Source organism: Sporothrix schenckii (assembly GCF_000961545.1).
Source record: "Sporothrix schenckii 1099-18 chromosome Unknown Cont44, whole genome shotgun sequence".
NCBI classification, from domain to species: Eukaryota; Fungi; Ascomycota; class Sordariomycetes; order Ophiostomatales; family Ophiostomataceae; genus Sporothrix; species Sporothrix schenckii.
Window position 1 is genome coordinate 2,016,627 of NW_015971145.1, and position 15,360 is coordinate 2,031,986.

A 15,360-nucleotide genomic window follows, 5' to 3' on the forward strand; every position below is an offset into this window, starting at 1 on the left:
AGTGTCTGTTGTCGCTTCGGACGGTTTTTACGGTGGCAACATGGGTGTCCTAGAAACCGTCCGAGGTGTGTGGGGTTTCGGAGGTTTATACAGACGACGCCCCACGTGGAGGGAACCCAGGGCTGTGGATAGATAGGAAAAAGAAAGCACAACGAAACAAAGTGATGCCAAGCAACATATTGCACCATCGGCTGACTCGACAGCCAGCGGGATCCGACGGTCTGGCGTGGGGTATGTTGTGCAGCGATCCGGCGACACCACGCGAGCGCGGGCGGGCGACCGGCGTGCAAAACCGTCCGCAACGATAGAGAGGAAGAAGTTGATCGATAAGAAGAAAAGTCGGGGCGAAAAAAGAACTGCCAAAATGCATGCCGTGATTCAATGTTGTTATTTCATGCTCGGCATCCTTCTTTTCCATCTAAAACTGACGTATTGTCCAAGCCCCGAAAACAGCGAATCAGTGCCGGCCTTCCATTGCGACCAGCAGAGCCATACAGGTGCGCATTGTACACCATGGGCTCTCATTTTCTCTCCGACACGTCGTCTGGGGCCGCCGCAGCGTCGTCCGGGGTCAAGCCCCGCGCCACCGCCGAACCCTACTATGACTTGGGCCGGTCGTCGGCCGCCGCACCGCATGTGACCACGACGTCGCCCGAAGCCCAGATTTGGTTCGGCCGCGCCCTCGTCTGGACCTACTGCTTCAACCACGACGAAGCCATTGCCTGCTACAAACAGGTACTCGCACACGACGATGCCTGCGCCATGGCCTACTGGGGCCTCGCCTTCTGCTCGGGCCCCAACTACAACCGCACCTGGCGCCTGTTCAACGACGTCGACCGGCGACAGGCCGTCCACGACACATTCACATATGCGCAGGCAGCACTGGCACGAGTGGGAGTGGGTCTAGGGTCAAGTCCCGTGTCCGGCTCGGCGAGCGGGCCGGCCCGCCCGGCCGTAGCAGAGTGGGAGAAGGCACTCATTTGTGCGCTCGTCAAGCGCTATCCGGACAACAACACCCACCGCGACACGGCCGTGTGCGACCGAGCCTATGCAGACGCCATGCGCACTGTGTACGCCCAGTTCGGCCGCGACGACACCAACTTCGACATGGTCACCCTCTTTGCCGACGCGCTGATGAACGTGGCGCCGCGGAAACTCTTTGATACGGCGACCGGCGGACCGATTGCCAGTTCGCCGGTCGCCGAAGTGCGCGCGCTCCTCGAGCGAGCCCTGGCGCGCCCGGGCGTCGAGACGCACCCGGGCGTGGCGCACTACTACATCCACTTGATGGAAATGTCGGCCACGCCGGCCGCGGCGCTGCCGGCAGCGGACATGATCCGTGATCTGGTGCCGGACACGGGCCACACGTACCACATGCCGGCGCACATTGACGTGCTGGTGGGCGACTACCGGCGCGCGGTGGAGTACAACCACAGGGCGACGGTGGCCGACGACAAGTACTTTGCGGCGGCGGGCAACGGCGGGCGCACGTTTTACAGCTACTACCGGCTGCACGACTACCACTCGCTGATTTACGCGGCGATGCTGGGCGGCATGTCGCAGGCGGCGCTCGCGACGACGGACCGCATGGAGGCGACGATCACCGAAGCGATGCTGCGCGTCGAGGCGCCCGCGCTGGCCGACTGGATGGAGTTTTTCCTGGCGGTGCGCGTGCACGTGCTGATCCGCTTTGGGCGGTGGGACGAGGTGCTGCGGCTCGAGCCCAAGGCCGACAGGGACCTGTACTGCGTGACCAACGTGTTCCGGCACTACGGCCACGCCATTGCCTATGCGGCGACCGGCCGGGTGGCCGAGGCCGAGGCGGCGCGCGCGCGGTTCCGCGCGGCGGCGGCGTACGTGCCGCCCACACGGCTCGATTTCCCCAACAAGATCACGGACATTTTGCACATTGCCACGGCCATGCTGGACGGCGAGATTGCGTACCGGCGCGCCGACTACCCGCTGGCCTTTGGCCGGCTGCGCGATGCCGTGGCGCTCGAGGACGCGCTGCCGTTTGCGGAGCCCTGGGGCTGGATGCTGCCGGCGCGGCACGCGTTCGCGGCGCTGTCGCTCGAGCAGGGGTTTGTCGAGGAGGCGGCGCACGCGTACGCGCAGGACCTGGGCCTGGCGCCCACGCCGGGCCGCGTGCACCAGCACCCCAACAACGTGTGGGCGCTGCACGGCTACCACGAGTGCCTGCAGCGTCTGGGCCGCCACGGCGAGGCTGCGCGGCTCGAGCCACAGCTGGCGGCCGCGCTCGCCGATGCCGACGTCGACGTCACGTCGTCGTGCTTCTGCCGTGTCGGTGTGCTGTCCTGCTGTGGCGCGAACGCGGTGGAGAAGCAGAGGGACACGATCACGGTCAAGGAGCTGTGCTGTGAAGTGGATCATTCATTGCCTTCGTTGACCTCGTTGCATGCCTAATGTACATGATAGAATACAGTACAATTTGAATAATGACAAAAGGAAATAAAGAAAAAAAACAAGAAGAAGAAGAAGAAGAAAGGCAATCTGTTGCTGTTCCTCGGTGCTTTACGCCGCCGTGTCCGGCCCGTTTACGTCGTCGGCAAATGCCTTGATTCCCAAACAAATTGCGTCCACCACGCGATAGCACGGCGTCAATGTCCGTGCGGCCGCATTCTGCGGGCAAATGTCCAGCGGATCCGTGTCCATGTCGTACCGCTCGCGCCAGCACCGTCCGTCTGGGTCAGGACACGTTTCGTGGCCAACCATGTGCCGGTTGTGCTGCCGCAGGGCAAAGCGCCCGCCCAAGTCGGTGAGCCGTGCCGCGTCGGCCTGCAAGCCCTGGCGGACAACCGCCTGCACCATGCGGCGGTCGACCTCGAACGCCGCGCCGCCCACGAGGACGGTGTCTTTCGGGCCTCCGTGTCCACGGTCTTCACTGCTCTCGCTGTCGCCGCCGCTTGTTATGCTGCCCACCCACCGCACGTACCGCCGGTAGCCGGCGTTGACTTCGTGCATCAGACGGCCGATGAGAAGAACATTCTCAATCGTGAGCCGCGGCGCCTTCTTAATGTCGTAGCAGATGGGGCACGTCAGCAGCCGCTCGACGAGGTCGATGCCGACGCGCAGGTCGGCGACAATGGCGTGCGACACGGCCTGCGCCCGGTGGCGAAGTGCTCGGACGGACGCCGATACGTCGTCGGCGCAGTGGCAGGACAAGGTCGCGGGCGACTGTGGCGACGAATGGGGCGACTGCGGCGGTGACAGCGTGGCCGTGGGCGTCTCCTCGTCGCCGTGATGGTGTCGGACGAGGGGGCACTGTCCAAACAGCTCGATCGGGAAGGGGTCAAAGGCAAAGTCGGCCGACGAGCTGCTCGGGTCGGGGAGCGTCGTTGGCAGCGCATCGTTGGAGGGCGGAAAGAGGGGGAACGACAGCGGCTGCAGAAACAAGCTGTCGACCCCGAGACGGTGTGTTTGGTGCGCTGCCGCCGTCTGCAGCGGTGGATGTGACTGCCCTTCGTCGTTTGATCCGTCAATCGACCTGGCCGAGCTCGAGTCCGTCACGGGCGGCGACGGCGCAAAAGCAAAACGGCGCGCCTCGCTCGACTCCCGTGCCTCGCGTGGACCCCTCGATGCTCTGGAGGACTCCTCCCGCAGGTCGCCGCGCTGCTTCCGCGGCCGTCCCGGGATGCCCTTGTCCTGGTAGTGGCACACGACATTGAGGGCCAGGCACCGGGTGCAGCTCCGTCTCTCGCCCGTGTACCCCGAGCATTTGAGTTTGCGTGTTCCTGAACGGTGAGTGCGTGCACGGACAAGACAAGAATTGCAATACCAGAGTACAATAAAAGGCACACTCGTCAAGAGGCTAGGATGGGGTCACTCACGGCATGCTTCGCACGATTGGCGCTTTTGTCTGGTGGGATTCTGCATCGTTGTTGCGGCGTATTTCTTATTTTCTTTCTTTATTTTCATTCAAATCGGCGTGTAATAAAAAGATTACAAGATAAAAAATGGCCGATGGCCGACGAACACGGTGAACTGAGCAGAATATGGAGTACTGTGTAAGTGAAATGGCCGTTGAACGAGTTTGGTTGTTTCGTGGCCGCGGCAGTCCACCTTAAGCCGTCGATCGCCCTTGTCGACTCCGCACACCCAGCCTGGGCGACGCCACACCACTGGTAAATGGCGTCATGCGCTCACGAGACGAAACCGTCCGATTGGCACAAAAAACCGTCCGGGCAGTCCACACAGAGCCCAGCACTTACACTGCGATCCACAAATCGTTGGCCGTCCAGAAATGGCAAGTCCGAACCGAATCTGCTGCAGCCTTGGCGATGCAGTGGCAGACGGGTCATGTGCAATTCGTCAAAGGGATACATAATATCGACTCCGAATGAAGTGATTGATGCTTTGTTGTCCGCTGTGCACACAGCTGCGAGTCGTATCGAAAATGGCCCTCCGGACAACGACGCCGCAGGCGCTGCGCCGCCGCTGGGCCAATGGGCTGGAGGTGGCCCTGGTCGACGTCCGCGAAGAAGGCCCCTATGCCGACGCGCACCCGCTGTTTGCCGTGACCGTGCCCGTGTCGGAGCTGGAAGCCAGACTGCCGGCCCTGGTGCCGCGGCCGTCGGTGCCGCTGGTGGTGTACGACAACGGCGAGGGCTATGCGGCACGGGCCGTCCCGCGCATCGCCGCCCTGGGCTACCAAGACATTTCCGTTTTGGAAGGCGGTCTCGCCGGCTACGCAGACGTGGGCGAGCTCTACCGCGACGTCAATGTGCCCTCCAAGGCCTTTGGCGAGCTCGTCGAGGCCATCCGGGCGACGCCGTCGGCCCCGCCGCGCGACCTCTTTGACGCGCTACTTAGCCGCCCCGACAGCGACGTCGTCGTGCTGGACGCGCGCCGCTTCGAAGAGTACAACACCATGAGCATCCCGCGCGGCCGCAGCTGCCCCGGCGGCGAGCTGCTCTACCGCGTGTTTGATGCGGCGCCGTCGCCTGACACGACCGTCGTCGTCCACTGCGCCGGCCGCACGCGCAGCCTGATTGGCACCCAGTCGCTCGTCAATGCGGCCATCCCCAACAAAGTCGTGGCCCTGCGCGACGGCACCATTGGCTGGACCCTGGAGGATCTGACGCGCGGTGGTCTGCCGCCGCTCGAAACGGGCAAGACCGCGCGCGTACCGCCGCCCTCGGACGACGGTGTCCGCCGCGCACGCGAACACGCCGCGTCCTGGGCCGCGCATGTCGGCGTGCCCATTGTCCAGGCACCGCAGCTTCTGGCGCTGCTGGCCGCGCACAACGCCGACGAGCGCACGCTCTACCTGCTCGACGTGCGCGATCCCAGCGAGTATGCCGTGGACCACCCTGCCGGCTTCCAGTCGGCGCCCGGTGGCCAGCTCGTCCAAGCCACGGACGAGTGGATGGGCGTGCGCGGTGCCCGGGCTGTCTTGTATGACACGGACGGTGTGCGCGCACGCATGGCCGCCTCGTGGTTGCTGCAGCTGGGCTGGGAGGTCTACGTCTTTGATCATGCGGCGGCGCTGCCCGCACTCCCTGACCCAGCGCTGACTTCTCCCGCATCTGTGCCTCCACCGCCTGCCGAAGGTGCCGTTGCTGTTGCCGTTGCGGCTCAGGATCTCAAGGCGTTGCTCGACAACAATGGCGCCACAGTCGTCGACCTCGCGCGCAGTCCTGCCTATCGCAAGGGCCACATTCCCGGTGCCTGGCATGCTTCGGGCCCAGAGCTCGCGCGGGACCTGCAGGCTCTTGTTCGCGTCCACGGCCAAGGCCAAGGCGACGGCCCGCTTGTTCTTACATCGCCTGATGGCATCGTCGCCCAAGCAAACCTCGTGGACGCACGGGACGCCGTGGCGCCGCGTACCGTACTGTTCCTGGCCGGCGGCACAGCTGCTTGGACGAGCGCCGCGCTGCCTCTGGAGAAGGCGACGGGCACAAGCAACGCCCGCTGGCTATCTACCCCGACTGACGTCTATAAGCGGCCCTACGAGGGCACAGGCAACGACCGCGAGGCCATGGAGGGCTACATTGCGTGGGAGCACCAACTTGTCGCGCAACTGGCCAACGACGGCGTCGCCAACTTTCATGTAGTGCGGGATACGCGGGCGAAGGCAAAGTCATCGTCATAACATATATTTTACAATAATAAGCAATTCAAACCTGGACTAGCAAAGTACATCCACAACAGTTTTCACTGTTTCCTCTTCCTGGCCCTACTTCGTACAGAGAAAATGGACTGTCTCCTGCGCACCCCACCGGCATCGAGAGCGTCTCGTCGAGTAAAGTCAGGTCCTTTCCTCACCCATATTGTCCCATACTCTACCGCCTCTCTCACTCGACGTCCTCCCACACACGGCTAGCCAAGTCTTTCAAGTCTTCCGCGGATATCACGATATCCTGTTGACCCTCAGAAGCAACCGGTGGGCGCAGGAAAAGCTCCTCACACCGCAGCACCAGAGATGCACCAACGACGGTGAAGAGCGCCGCTGCACGGTCATCGGGCTGCGTGTCAAGGATATGCCCAGGCCCGGACCACGAAATCTCCATCTGCTGCTGGCGCGTGGTTGTGGCGCCAAGGCGGTTGCTTCCCGAACCAAACTGCTGCTCAGCGGTCCACTTCTCTATCGTGATCAAGGACCGGCGGATGACGGTCTTGACCAGAACAACGACCTTCATATGGAAGTTGGACGCTGAAAGCCACCAGCGGCCTTTGGCGCGCAACGCGGCCATGGACTGGCTAACACCCGCTTCGATAACTAGAGTTGGCCACCTTTGGTTGTTGTATCTGTTGCCCCGTCGTAGGCCGCCGCCAGAGTCCCCCTCACCATGGCCACCGCCACCAGGCGACGAGAACCGGGTCGCCTGTGTGCCCCTCCATTCTGGATCAAGTCCCATTGCAAACAGCTGGCGATCCACCAACGTGTACAACCGACTGTGCGCCTGTTCGTGAGGCGCGCTGGGGACGGTCACAATCGCAGTCTCTTGGTCGGGCAAGAAAAAGAGGCGCAGGTGGCGTTCGCGCCGGTCCCGCTCGTTGCTCAAAACGTCAAAATTGGCGGGTGACATACTGCCGACCACAAGGCCATCGAAGCGTCCTTGGCCGGGCATGGCCTTGGCTGCGCGTTCGAGTTGCTTGAAAACATCGGTGACGCTGGTGAACGCCACATCAGCTTGCAGGGGCCCGTCCTTGTCGTCCTTGTCGTCCTCTGGCTTGTCGGTCTTGCCGACATGGCTAAACTGCGTGTTCATTGTCGCAATCGGAGAGGTGGTCTTTGTGAAATGAAGTCACCTGTTGCGTTTGCTCATGTCGTCGCCTCACGTAAGGACCTAGGTCGTAGCTTGGATTGTTATAGATATGACTGTCGATAAACCTACTCTCACCACGAGAACGGAGCTCGAGATCAATACATATATATATACATATATGAAAATCTGTACTATGTGCTCGTAATCAACAGCAGTTCTGTTCGGTTCATGTGGCCAACAATGGTAATGATAATTGTAGAATGGAAACTGGAAACTGGCATTCGTCTGGAGTCTGAATGGAGAAGAGGTATCCACAGACAATAGATGCATTATTCGATGCCGTTCACTTTGCGAAACGCAAGGCCGATTAAATCGAACTTAGTGTGCAGGCCTCAGTAAGTCGCAATGTATTGATGCTATTGATTTCTCACCTACAGAGTACGTTGTACCGACAATAGTAACGTGGGGAACAAACGAGCTACGGGTTCGTCCCTCGGAAAGGACCTTGAAAATGAATACTGCGATAATACTGCGACAAAAGAAAGTTGATATACTTAGATAAAGACTGCAAGGACGCGCTCAACGAATGCATAATACAGGGAGTGAGATGCCAACGCCAGAAAGACAATGGCAAATCAAAAAAATAGAAAGGCAACACAAGGGACACATTTCAAACTATCAACGCCACCCGACTATTCGAACCGATCAGGCAGCACAACCGGCGCCACCAGCGTCCATATGTACAGCGCGTAGCACCCCCACGAGCTGACAATCTTGACCCACGTCGCCCAGTACGTGCGGCCCACCGTCGCAAAGTCGCCGTCCCGCGTCGAGTCCTCGTAGTTCATCGTCAGCAGCGTCGCCACCCACGCCGTCGCCAGGAAGAAGATGATGTGGAACGTCGTGTAGTTGTACTGCGTGCTGCCGCGCTCGTCATCGCCCGACTTGCCGCCGCGGCCGCTGTCCTCGTCGTCCGAGTCGTCGTCGTCGTCCGACAGCATCGCGTCCGCCGGCAGACTGCCCTCGGCCACCGCCCGGCGCAGCGCCTCGGCGCGCATCTCGCGGCGTGACGGCTGCGTCGTCACCAGCCCGTGGGCACTGTAGCTGCTGCTGCCGTCGTGCGCGCCGTCCAAGTCGTCGTCGTCGGGCAGGCGGATGCCGCCCGTGCGGCTGCCGCCCAGGCCGAGCGTCTGCGTCGCCGCGCGCGTCGTCGTCCAAGCCACCGTCAGCATCGTCACAATGGCGCCAATGACCACGGACGTCGTGCGCGTGCCCTGCGCCAGCAGCAGCGGGTTGCAGTGCCTGTCCTCGGTCGTGTCGGGCTTCATCGAGACCGCCGACATGGTCAGGTACGTGCAGTAGACCGCCACCATGGCCGCCTGCGCCAGGCCCGCCTTGGGGTTATACTCCTGCACGGTGGGGTGCACAGACACGGCCGACACGACCAGCAGCAGAATGAGGTTGATTGTGATGGCCGCCTGGTTCATGGAGCAGCCGCCGCGCCCAAAGAAGACGTATTGCAGGACCGTCATGGCAATCGAGCCGAGGTACATGCCGAGCGTCGAGCCGACCAGCACGGCGCGCCAGACACGCGACTCGGTGTTTTCAATTTGCTCCAGGCAGTACTCGGCCCACGAATGCGCCATGTCCACGAGAAGAATCAGGCCGAGAATCAAAAAGAGCATCGCGCAGGCGAGCGACACGTAGTTGCCCCAGAACAGGTAGAACTCGTCGGGAATCAAAAACGACAGCACAATAAACGCCAGCCACGCAATGATCTTGGGCCCCCAGTAGCCGTTCTGCAGCGCCGCCCGCGGCTGCTTCGACGAGGACACGCCAATCAGGAGGCCCGCAAAGATGAGGTGGAACAGGCCAAGCGCAAAGTTGATGCGGTGCACCGCCAGCCAGCCGTAGCACTGGCCCGTCGGGCAGTTGATCTTGACGTAGTCGAGCATCAGGTGTTCCAGCTTCTTGACGGCCCACGGCGTCTCCATGATCCACGCCAGGATCGAGTTGATGAGGAGGATGAGCGCATAGCCGATGCGCGTGGCCACGCTGTTGCCGCATTTCCCGCAGGCGCTGCACACCATCGAACACGTCGCCGCACCGCAGCAGCTGGCAGCAAACGAAAGGACCTAGAAACACGCATGTCAGAAATCGTCCACGTAGAAAAGAACAGCCGGCAGTTGTACGCACCGTTGCCGCACTCGGCACCGCAAGAAGCGGCAGCGAGAGAAGAGCGCCCATTCTGGCGGCTGGCGTTGCGGGGCGACCGACAGAGTCGGAGAGGTTGGCGTTTGTCAAAGAAGGTAGACGATGGCTGTATCGTTTCGGAGTAGGGTATCCGAGCTCGTGGAAAGGCGTAGACGACCCGTTTGTGATGTGGTGATGTGGTGATGTTGTGTTGTGTTGAAGAAGATGACGAGGAACGAGGAAAGTGGCGAGGCGCCGAAAGAGGAGGCAAGCACTATGGACAAGGCAGACCTGAAGCGCTGCGCCCGAGTGGGTCATTCCAGCGTCATGTTTCCAATGCAAAAGTGCACGTGATCGTTTGTTATCACATGACATATCACATGAATCTCCAACGAGAGTATCCAGATCTGCGCAACAGCTTCGGGACCCCATGTCGGCCAAGTACGGGTCCTTGGTCTATAGGCGGCTTTGCATTGGCTGCAACAGGTGTCACTCCAGCTGTGAGTCCTCCTGTATCGGTCTCACAACACCATCCCCATATTGAATGCCAACAGCCATTCCGACCGGAGCCAAGTGCACATTAAGAGCAAAGTGCACGCGCTACAGGGCAGCTGCGACCCATCCGAAGTGCTCGTGCTCCACCACCACCTACACGCCTTCCCAAAGCTGCAACCCACGAGATTGCGCCAGCGCCTTCCCCCTGTGGACTGCCGATAAGGAAGGGATGAGACAGCAAGAACGATCCGAGCTGTACGCATCAGTATCCTCAGCCGCTCTTTCCCCGTTTCGATTTTCTTTCCGCCCATTCTTTCTTTCCTTCTTTCTCTTCGTTTTTTTTTCCTTTGCGTCTCTCAGTATCCCTTTTCACCGCATCTCCGTTTCGTCGTCTGTATCAGCAGCCATCCAATTCGCCATTTCGCGCAGCTATCGTGTCACCGCACGCACATCGGCCGCTGCCGACGTTCTATCAACCCTTCCCTGTGCATGCCCGCCCCCCTCCTCGGCACACGATTTGCCGAATGCCGGCGAAACCGGCCTTCCTCCGACAACAGTCGTTCGTTGCCATGATCTTACGATATCACCACCTTTGATCTCTGAACTACTTTCCATTGTTTCGACGGACAGAAAGCCTTCCGTCTGTTGTCGTCTTCGCCGCCCCAGATTCGCACAGCATCCCGCCCCCGACCTAGCTGGCAAGCCTAGCCAGCGCCCCTCGAGATGCACGACCAGGCAGACCACAGGGCACGCCTCGTGTCGAGCGTGGCTGCCACTGTCATCTCATTAGCATGCGGAACAAACGTACGTCTCGGCGTCGGAATGAACAGTGTCGGCAGGATGAGCCATGTCTAACATATGTCTTTTTCTTTTTCTCGTCTTCAGTACGTATATTCTGCATGGGCTCCGCAGTTCGCCGACAAGCTCAAGCTGTCCGCCACCCAGTCCAACCTGATCGGCCTCGCCGGGAACCTGGGCATGTACTCCATGGGCGTGCCCATCGGCATGTTCATCGACTCGCGAGGGCCGCGTCCTGCAGTCATTGCCGGCTCTATATTGCTGGCTCTGGGTTACTTCCCGCTGCGGCAGGCCTTTGTTAGAGGATCCGGGTCCGTGGTCTTTCTGTGCCTCGTCTCGTATCTGACCGGCCTCGGCGGCTGCATGGCCTTTGCCGCGGCCGTCAAGACTTCGGCGCTCAACTGGCCGCACCACCGCGGCACGGCCACCGCCTTCCCGCTGGCCGCATTTGGCCTCAGCGCCTTTTTCTTTGCGCTGTTTGGGTCGCTCATCGTTCCCGGCGACACCAGCGCCTTCTTGTTGCTGCTGGCCATTGGCACCTTTGTCCTCACCTTTGTGAGCTTCTTCTTTTTGCACGTGCTGCCACCCGCGACCGGCCACTCCCACTACCACGCTGTGGGGGCCACCGACGACGATGCGCTCAGCGACTCGCAGCAGCTGCGCCGGACCATTTCCGAGGAGGCAAAACTGGCCCGACGCGGCGGCGGCGGAGGGCGCGGGCGCGCCTATCAACAGACCGAAGAACCTGGTAGGTCACTAGACGATGACAATGATGATCATGCCCACGGCAGCTACGGCGCATATGAAGACCAAGCAGATCGGGGCACAGAGGGTGCAGGGACGAGAGGACAAGACGAGGGTGAGGATGCCCGTAAGGGTGTGGACGACAACGACGGCGACCTGTCCTCGCCGCAGGCACCGCGGTCGACGGCCATGACGTACGCCTCCATCAGCCACGAGAACGGCAGCTCCAGCAGTGCCTCGGCCTCCGCTTCGGCCTCCGCTTCCACCTCCGCGTCCGCCTCCAACCCTTTTGCTGCCCCGCTTGCCGCGGAGGATGCCGACCAAGATCCCATGGACGAGACGTCCTCCCTCGTGTCGAAAGCGTCATCACTGCCCGGCGAAATTCTGCTGCAGAACAGTGTTGATATGGACCAATCCCACCGTGTAGACATTCGAGGCTGGAACCTGCTGCGCAACGTCGAGTTCTGGCAGTTCTTTGCCATTATGGGCATTCTCGCTGGTATCGGCCTGATGACGATCAAGTAGGTCCCCCGGCGTTCCCTCGTCTACTTTGTTCTTTCCTGTGAACGCTCTAACATGTCCAGCAACATTGGCCACGATGCCAACGCCCTGTGGAAGCACTACGACGAGTCTGTTGACGAGAGCTTCCTCATTGCACACCAGCAAATGCACGTATCCATCCTGTCGATTGGCAGCTTTGCCGGCCGTCTTCTCAGTGGTGAGTGGCTCTTCCACTGTTTCACGTTCTAACCACCTGCATTTGGCTGTGGCTGACATGGTGCAGGCGTCGGCTCCGACTTTTTGGTGAAGAAAATGCACGCCAGCCGGGTCTGGTGTCTCGTCATCGCGGCCACAATCTTTGTCGCCGCGCAGCTCTTCGCCATCAACATTACCAACCCGCATTTCCTCGGCCTTGTCTCGAGTCTGTCCGGTCTCGGCTACGGCTTCTTGTTCGGCGTCTTTCCATCCATTGTCGCCGAGGCCTTTGGCATCCACGGCCTGTCCCAGAACTGGGGCTTCATGACTCTGTCGCCCGTTGTTTCTGGCAACATCTTCAACCTGTTCTACGGCCTCGTGTTTGACGCCCACTCGGTTGTCGAGCCGTCTGGCGAGCGGTCCTGCGACGACGGCCTCGCCTGCTACCGTGCAGCGTACTTTGTGACGCTGGCGGCCTGCGGGCTCGGCCTCGCGGTGACGCTGTTTGTGATTCGTCACCAGCAGAAGCAGCGCGAGAAGGAGGCCGGCAAGCGCAGTCTCGAAGACTAATGTCTGCTAGCCGTGGATTATCTCTCCCTATTAAACAAGCATACTCTCTCTCTCTCTCTCGCCCACACATTGCCTCACACTTTGTCCATTTCATAAATCTTTCTGTCTTCTGTTTTTGGCCTTGTCTGGAGTTGTTGGAATATCAAAGCTTACATTCTGGGATATATCTATTTTTTTTTGCATGCACAAAGCAGCATGTGTCCTTTTATTAGCGATCGATAAGGCTCTTTAGATACTGTGTTCCATAAAAAACCAAATTGAAGAACATACCTATGATTGCCTTTCTAACTGAGTCGATGGCGAGTTCCCGCATACAAAGTATGTCGTTTCAGGACCCTTTTAGGGCCAGAGCACTAATACAGACCTTTTCCCTGCAGTAACATTTGGGGGCACACGCTTTTGTTGGGTTTTGACAGCCTCGTTTAGATCAAGGGGCGCCGGCTATGACGGCAGCCCCGTTTTGGGATATTTCCACTAAAAACCACTAAAAACTAGCGACATTGTTCTGACGTCAAGAGGAAAAATGCCCCCCTGAAACAGCACCAGTCCTGGTCCTTCCTTCCATCTCGTGGGCTTCCCGTCGCTCCTTTTCTTGGCAAAACCTTGATCTCCTCAGGGCTCAACAAGGGAAGGGACAAACGACACATCGTATCGTCACCTCCTTTCCTGGAGTATTAGAGTTCCTAATTATTTTCTTGTTTTTATGTCGCCTTTCTTTTGTTGACACTTGCGGAACACGCTCCATTTCTCTCCCTGACCACCATATACTGTCTTCGATTGGAGCGCGTCGGCACTGCGTCCGACACACGTCAGCCAAGCATGAGCCAAGACCGGCATGCGCATCTGCCACGGCGCATCGCCAACGCGCACCACGCGTCGAGTCCCGTTTCGTTTCTGAATCCGACGACTCGTTACGTCAAGGTCCCAGCAAAGAAGCCGTCCAAGACGCCGGCCGGCGCCGATGTCGACATCCCAGGTGACAACATTGCCCAGGAGCAGCAAGAACAACAGCAGCAACAACAACAACAACAACAACAACCACCGTCCACGGTGTCCCCGCAAGCCACACAGCATCAAAGCCATGTTTATGGCGCGTACCAGGTCTGGCGCAGCCGTGACAACCGCAAGGGTCGCCATGCCATTGTGCTCACCAACGATTTTTTCCGCCATCGGCACCTCAGCCTCCATGGAGGTCAGTCTCCTGAAGGAGGGAAGGGCGAGACGCAGGGCACGATGGGATCCGGCGCTGTCCCGCGCAGCACCAACTCATGGCGCGGCATCGCCCATATCTTGTGGAAGATGCTCGTTCGCTACCCGGTCTGGGACGTGTCGTACGACGTGGCCATCATTTTCACGATCGGGTCAGTTGTGTGGGTGATCAACTCGTTCTTCGTGTGGCTGCCGCTGGCGGCCCCCTGGACCGAATTTGCGGGCGAGGAGACCATGGGCGGTGGAATAACGGCCGTGATCGGCGCAAGCATCTTTGAAGTGGGTGCTGTGCTGGGCCTCCTCGAGGCCGTCAACGAGAACCGCGCCGACTGCTTTGGGTGGGCGCTCGAGGAGGCCCTGGAGAGCGGCTTCCTGTCGCTGCAGCCGAGCCCGGACGACTGCAAGCACGCGCACGTCGAGCGGACGCGACTCTTTTCCCGGCGGCGCAATGGACGCCATCGCGGAAAGGACAAGGACGTTGGTCAGGGTGGCGCGAAAGACGGTATCCCGGAAAGCAGCGTGGGTGGGAAAACAATCACAGATGTCCCCGACAGCGACCTGGACAATGCCAATACGAGCTCAGACACCGGCAGCGACGACTCCCGCATTCACCCCCAGCGGCGTCGGTGGACCTGGTGGCCGTCGTGGACCGAGCTGCGCACCGTGTACGCCCGCGAAATGGGCTTCTGGGCCTGTCTCATTCAGCTCTTTGGAGCCACCGTGTTCTGGATCTCTGGGTTCACGGGTCTGCCGCCGGTTGCCGACCGCCTGTCGACGGCCGGCACCAATGGCGCCTTCTGGGCGCCGCAAGTCATTGGCGGCACGGGCTTCATCGTGTCGAGCTGGCTCTTTATGCTGGAGACACAGAGAAAGTGGTACCTGCCGGCACCGCATCTGCTGGGCTGGCACATTGGCTTGTGGAACATGATTGGCGCCATTGGCTTCACGCTCTGCGGTGCGCTGGGCTTTGGCGCGGCGACGAGCGCGGCTGTGACGTACGCGTCGACTCTGTCGACGTTTATCGGCTCATGGGCTTTCTTAGTAAGTAATGCGAACTGTATCACGTTTTGATGTGACTGCTCCACGACTGGTTTTCTAACACACACAGATCGGCAGCATTATCCAGTGGTACGAGAGTCTCGACAAGCATCCGATCCAGATTCAGGACTCGTTGCCCAGCCATGTGCCACCATAATGCCATACCTTGGGTTGCACATGGTAGTCTTTTGAAGGGCCTTGGCCGGCTTGCCCTGCGTGTGTTTCTTTCAAATTTTTACAGTGTCTTTGGTTTACATTTGCGTCATCGAGACGTTCTTTGGTTTTGGTCAAAAGCTATCAAGCAGCGATAAAGCGTCTGTAGTAGTTCACCCAGCATGCATTTCGTCTCTATCCCCTAGTCATGGCCCAAGGCCGGCTCCATTGATTT

The 15,360-nt window shown here is 60.0% G+C and overlaps 8 protein-coding genes across 8 annotated transcripts; 6 read left to right on the forward strand and 2 right to left on the reverse strand.

Annotated features, from left to right (window-relative positions):
• Positions 1 to 513: 513 nt before the first annotated feature.
• Positions 514 to 3,228, forward strand: SPSK_08521 (uncharacterized protein; the record flags this gene model as incomplete). Its single annotated transcript, XM_016735114.1, has 2 exons — positions 514 to 2,382; positions 2,467 to 3,228. The coding sequence occupies 2 exons, from the start codon at positions 514 to 516 to the stop codon at positions 3,226 to 3,228; spliced, it is 2,631 nt and encodes an 876-aa protein (XP_016587389.1).
• Positions 3,229 to 3,261: 33 nt separating this feature from the next.
• Positions 3,262 to 3,670, forward strand: SPSK_10010 (uncharacterized protein; the record flags this gene model as incomplete). Its single annotated transcript, XM_016736573.1, has 2 exons — positions 3,262 to 3,434; positions 3,463 to 3,670. 2 exons carry the CDS (start codon positions 3,262 to 3,264, stop codon positions 3,668 to 3,670), a joined length of 381 nt encoding a protein of 126 aa, XP_016587390.1.
• Positions 3,671 to 4,414: 744 nt separating this feature from the next.
• SPSK_09004 (uncharacterized protein) lies at positions 4,415 to 6,112 on the forward strand (the record flags this gene model as incomplete). Its single annotated transcript, XM_016735585.1, has 1 exon — positions 4,415 to 6,112. One exon carries the CDS (start codon positions 4,415 to 4,417, stop codon positions 6,110 to 6,112), a length of 1,698 nt encoding a protein of 565 aa, XP_016587391.1.
• A 202-nt stretch (positions 6,113 to 6,314) lies between these two features.
• On the reverse strand, positions 6,315 to 7,232 carry SPSK_09635 (uncharacterized protein; the record flags this gene model as incomplete). The annotated part of the gene is made up of 1 exon (XM_016736207.1): positions 6,315 to 7,232. One exon carries the CDS (start codon positions 7,230 to 7,232, stop codon positions 6,315 to 6,317), a length of 918 nt encoding a protein of 305 aa, XP_016587392.1.
• A 689-nt stretch (positions 7,233 to 7,921) lies between these two features.
• SPSK_08915 (uncharacterized protein) lies at positions 7,922 to 9,740 on the reverse strand (the record flags this gene model as incomplete). The annotated part of the gene is made up of 2 exons (XM_016735501.1): positions 7,922 to 9,364; positions 9,426 to 9,740. The coding sequence occupies 2 exons, from the start codon at positions 9,738 to 9,740 to the stop codon at positions 7,922 to 7,924; spliced, it is 1,758 nt and encodes a 585-aa protein (XP_016587393.1).
• A 900-nt stretch (positions 9,741 to 10,640) lies between these two features.
• On the forward strand, positions 10,641 to 11,984 carry SPSK_09276 (MFS transporter; the record flags this gene model as incomplete). The annotated part of the gene is made up of 2 exons (XM_016735852.1): positions 10,641 to 10,721; positions 10,803 to 11,984. The coding sequence occupies 2 exons, from the start codon at positions 10,641 to 10,643 to the stop codon at positions 11,982 to 11,984; spliced, it is 1,263 nt and encodes a 420-aa protein (XP_016587394.1).
• Positions 11,985 to 12,035: 51 nt separating this feature from the next.
• Positions 12,036 to 12,725, forward strand: SPSK_09799 (uncharacterized protein; the record flags this gene model as incomplete). Its single annotated transcript, XM_016736369.1, has 2 exons — positions 12,036 to 12,177; positions 12,244 to 12,725. The coding sequence occupies 2 exons, from the start codon at positions 12,036 to 12,038 to the stop codon at positions 12,723 to 12,725; spliced, it is 624 nt and encodes a 207-aa protein (XP_016587395.1).
• An 819-nt stretch (positions 12,726 to 13,544) lies between these two features.
• Positions 13,545 to 15,129, forward strand: SPSK_09093 (uncharacterized protein; the record flags this gene model as incomplete). The annotated part of the gene is made up of 2 exons (XM_016735672.1): positions 13,545 to 14,975; positions 15,043 to 15,129. 2 exons carry the CDS (start codon positions 13,545 to 13,547, stop codon positions 15,127 to 15,129), a joined length of 1,518 nt encoding a protein of 505 aa, XP_016587396.1.
• Between the last annotated feature and the right edge of the window lie 231 nt (positions 15,130 to 15,360).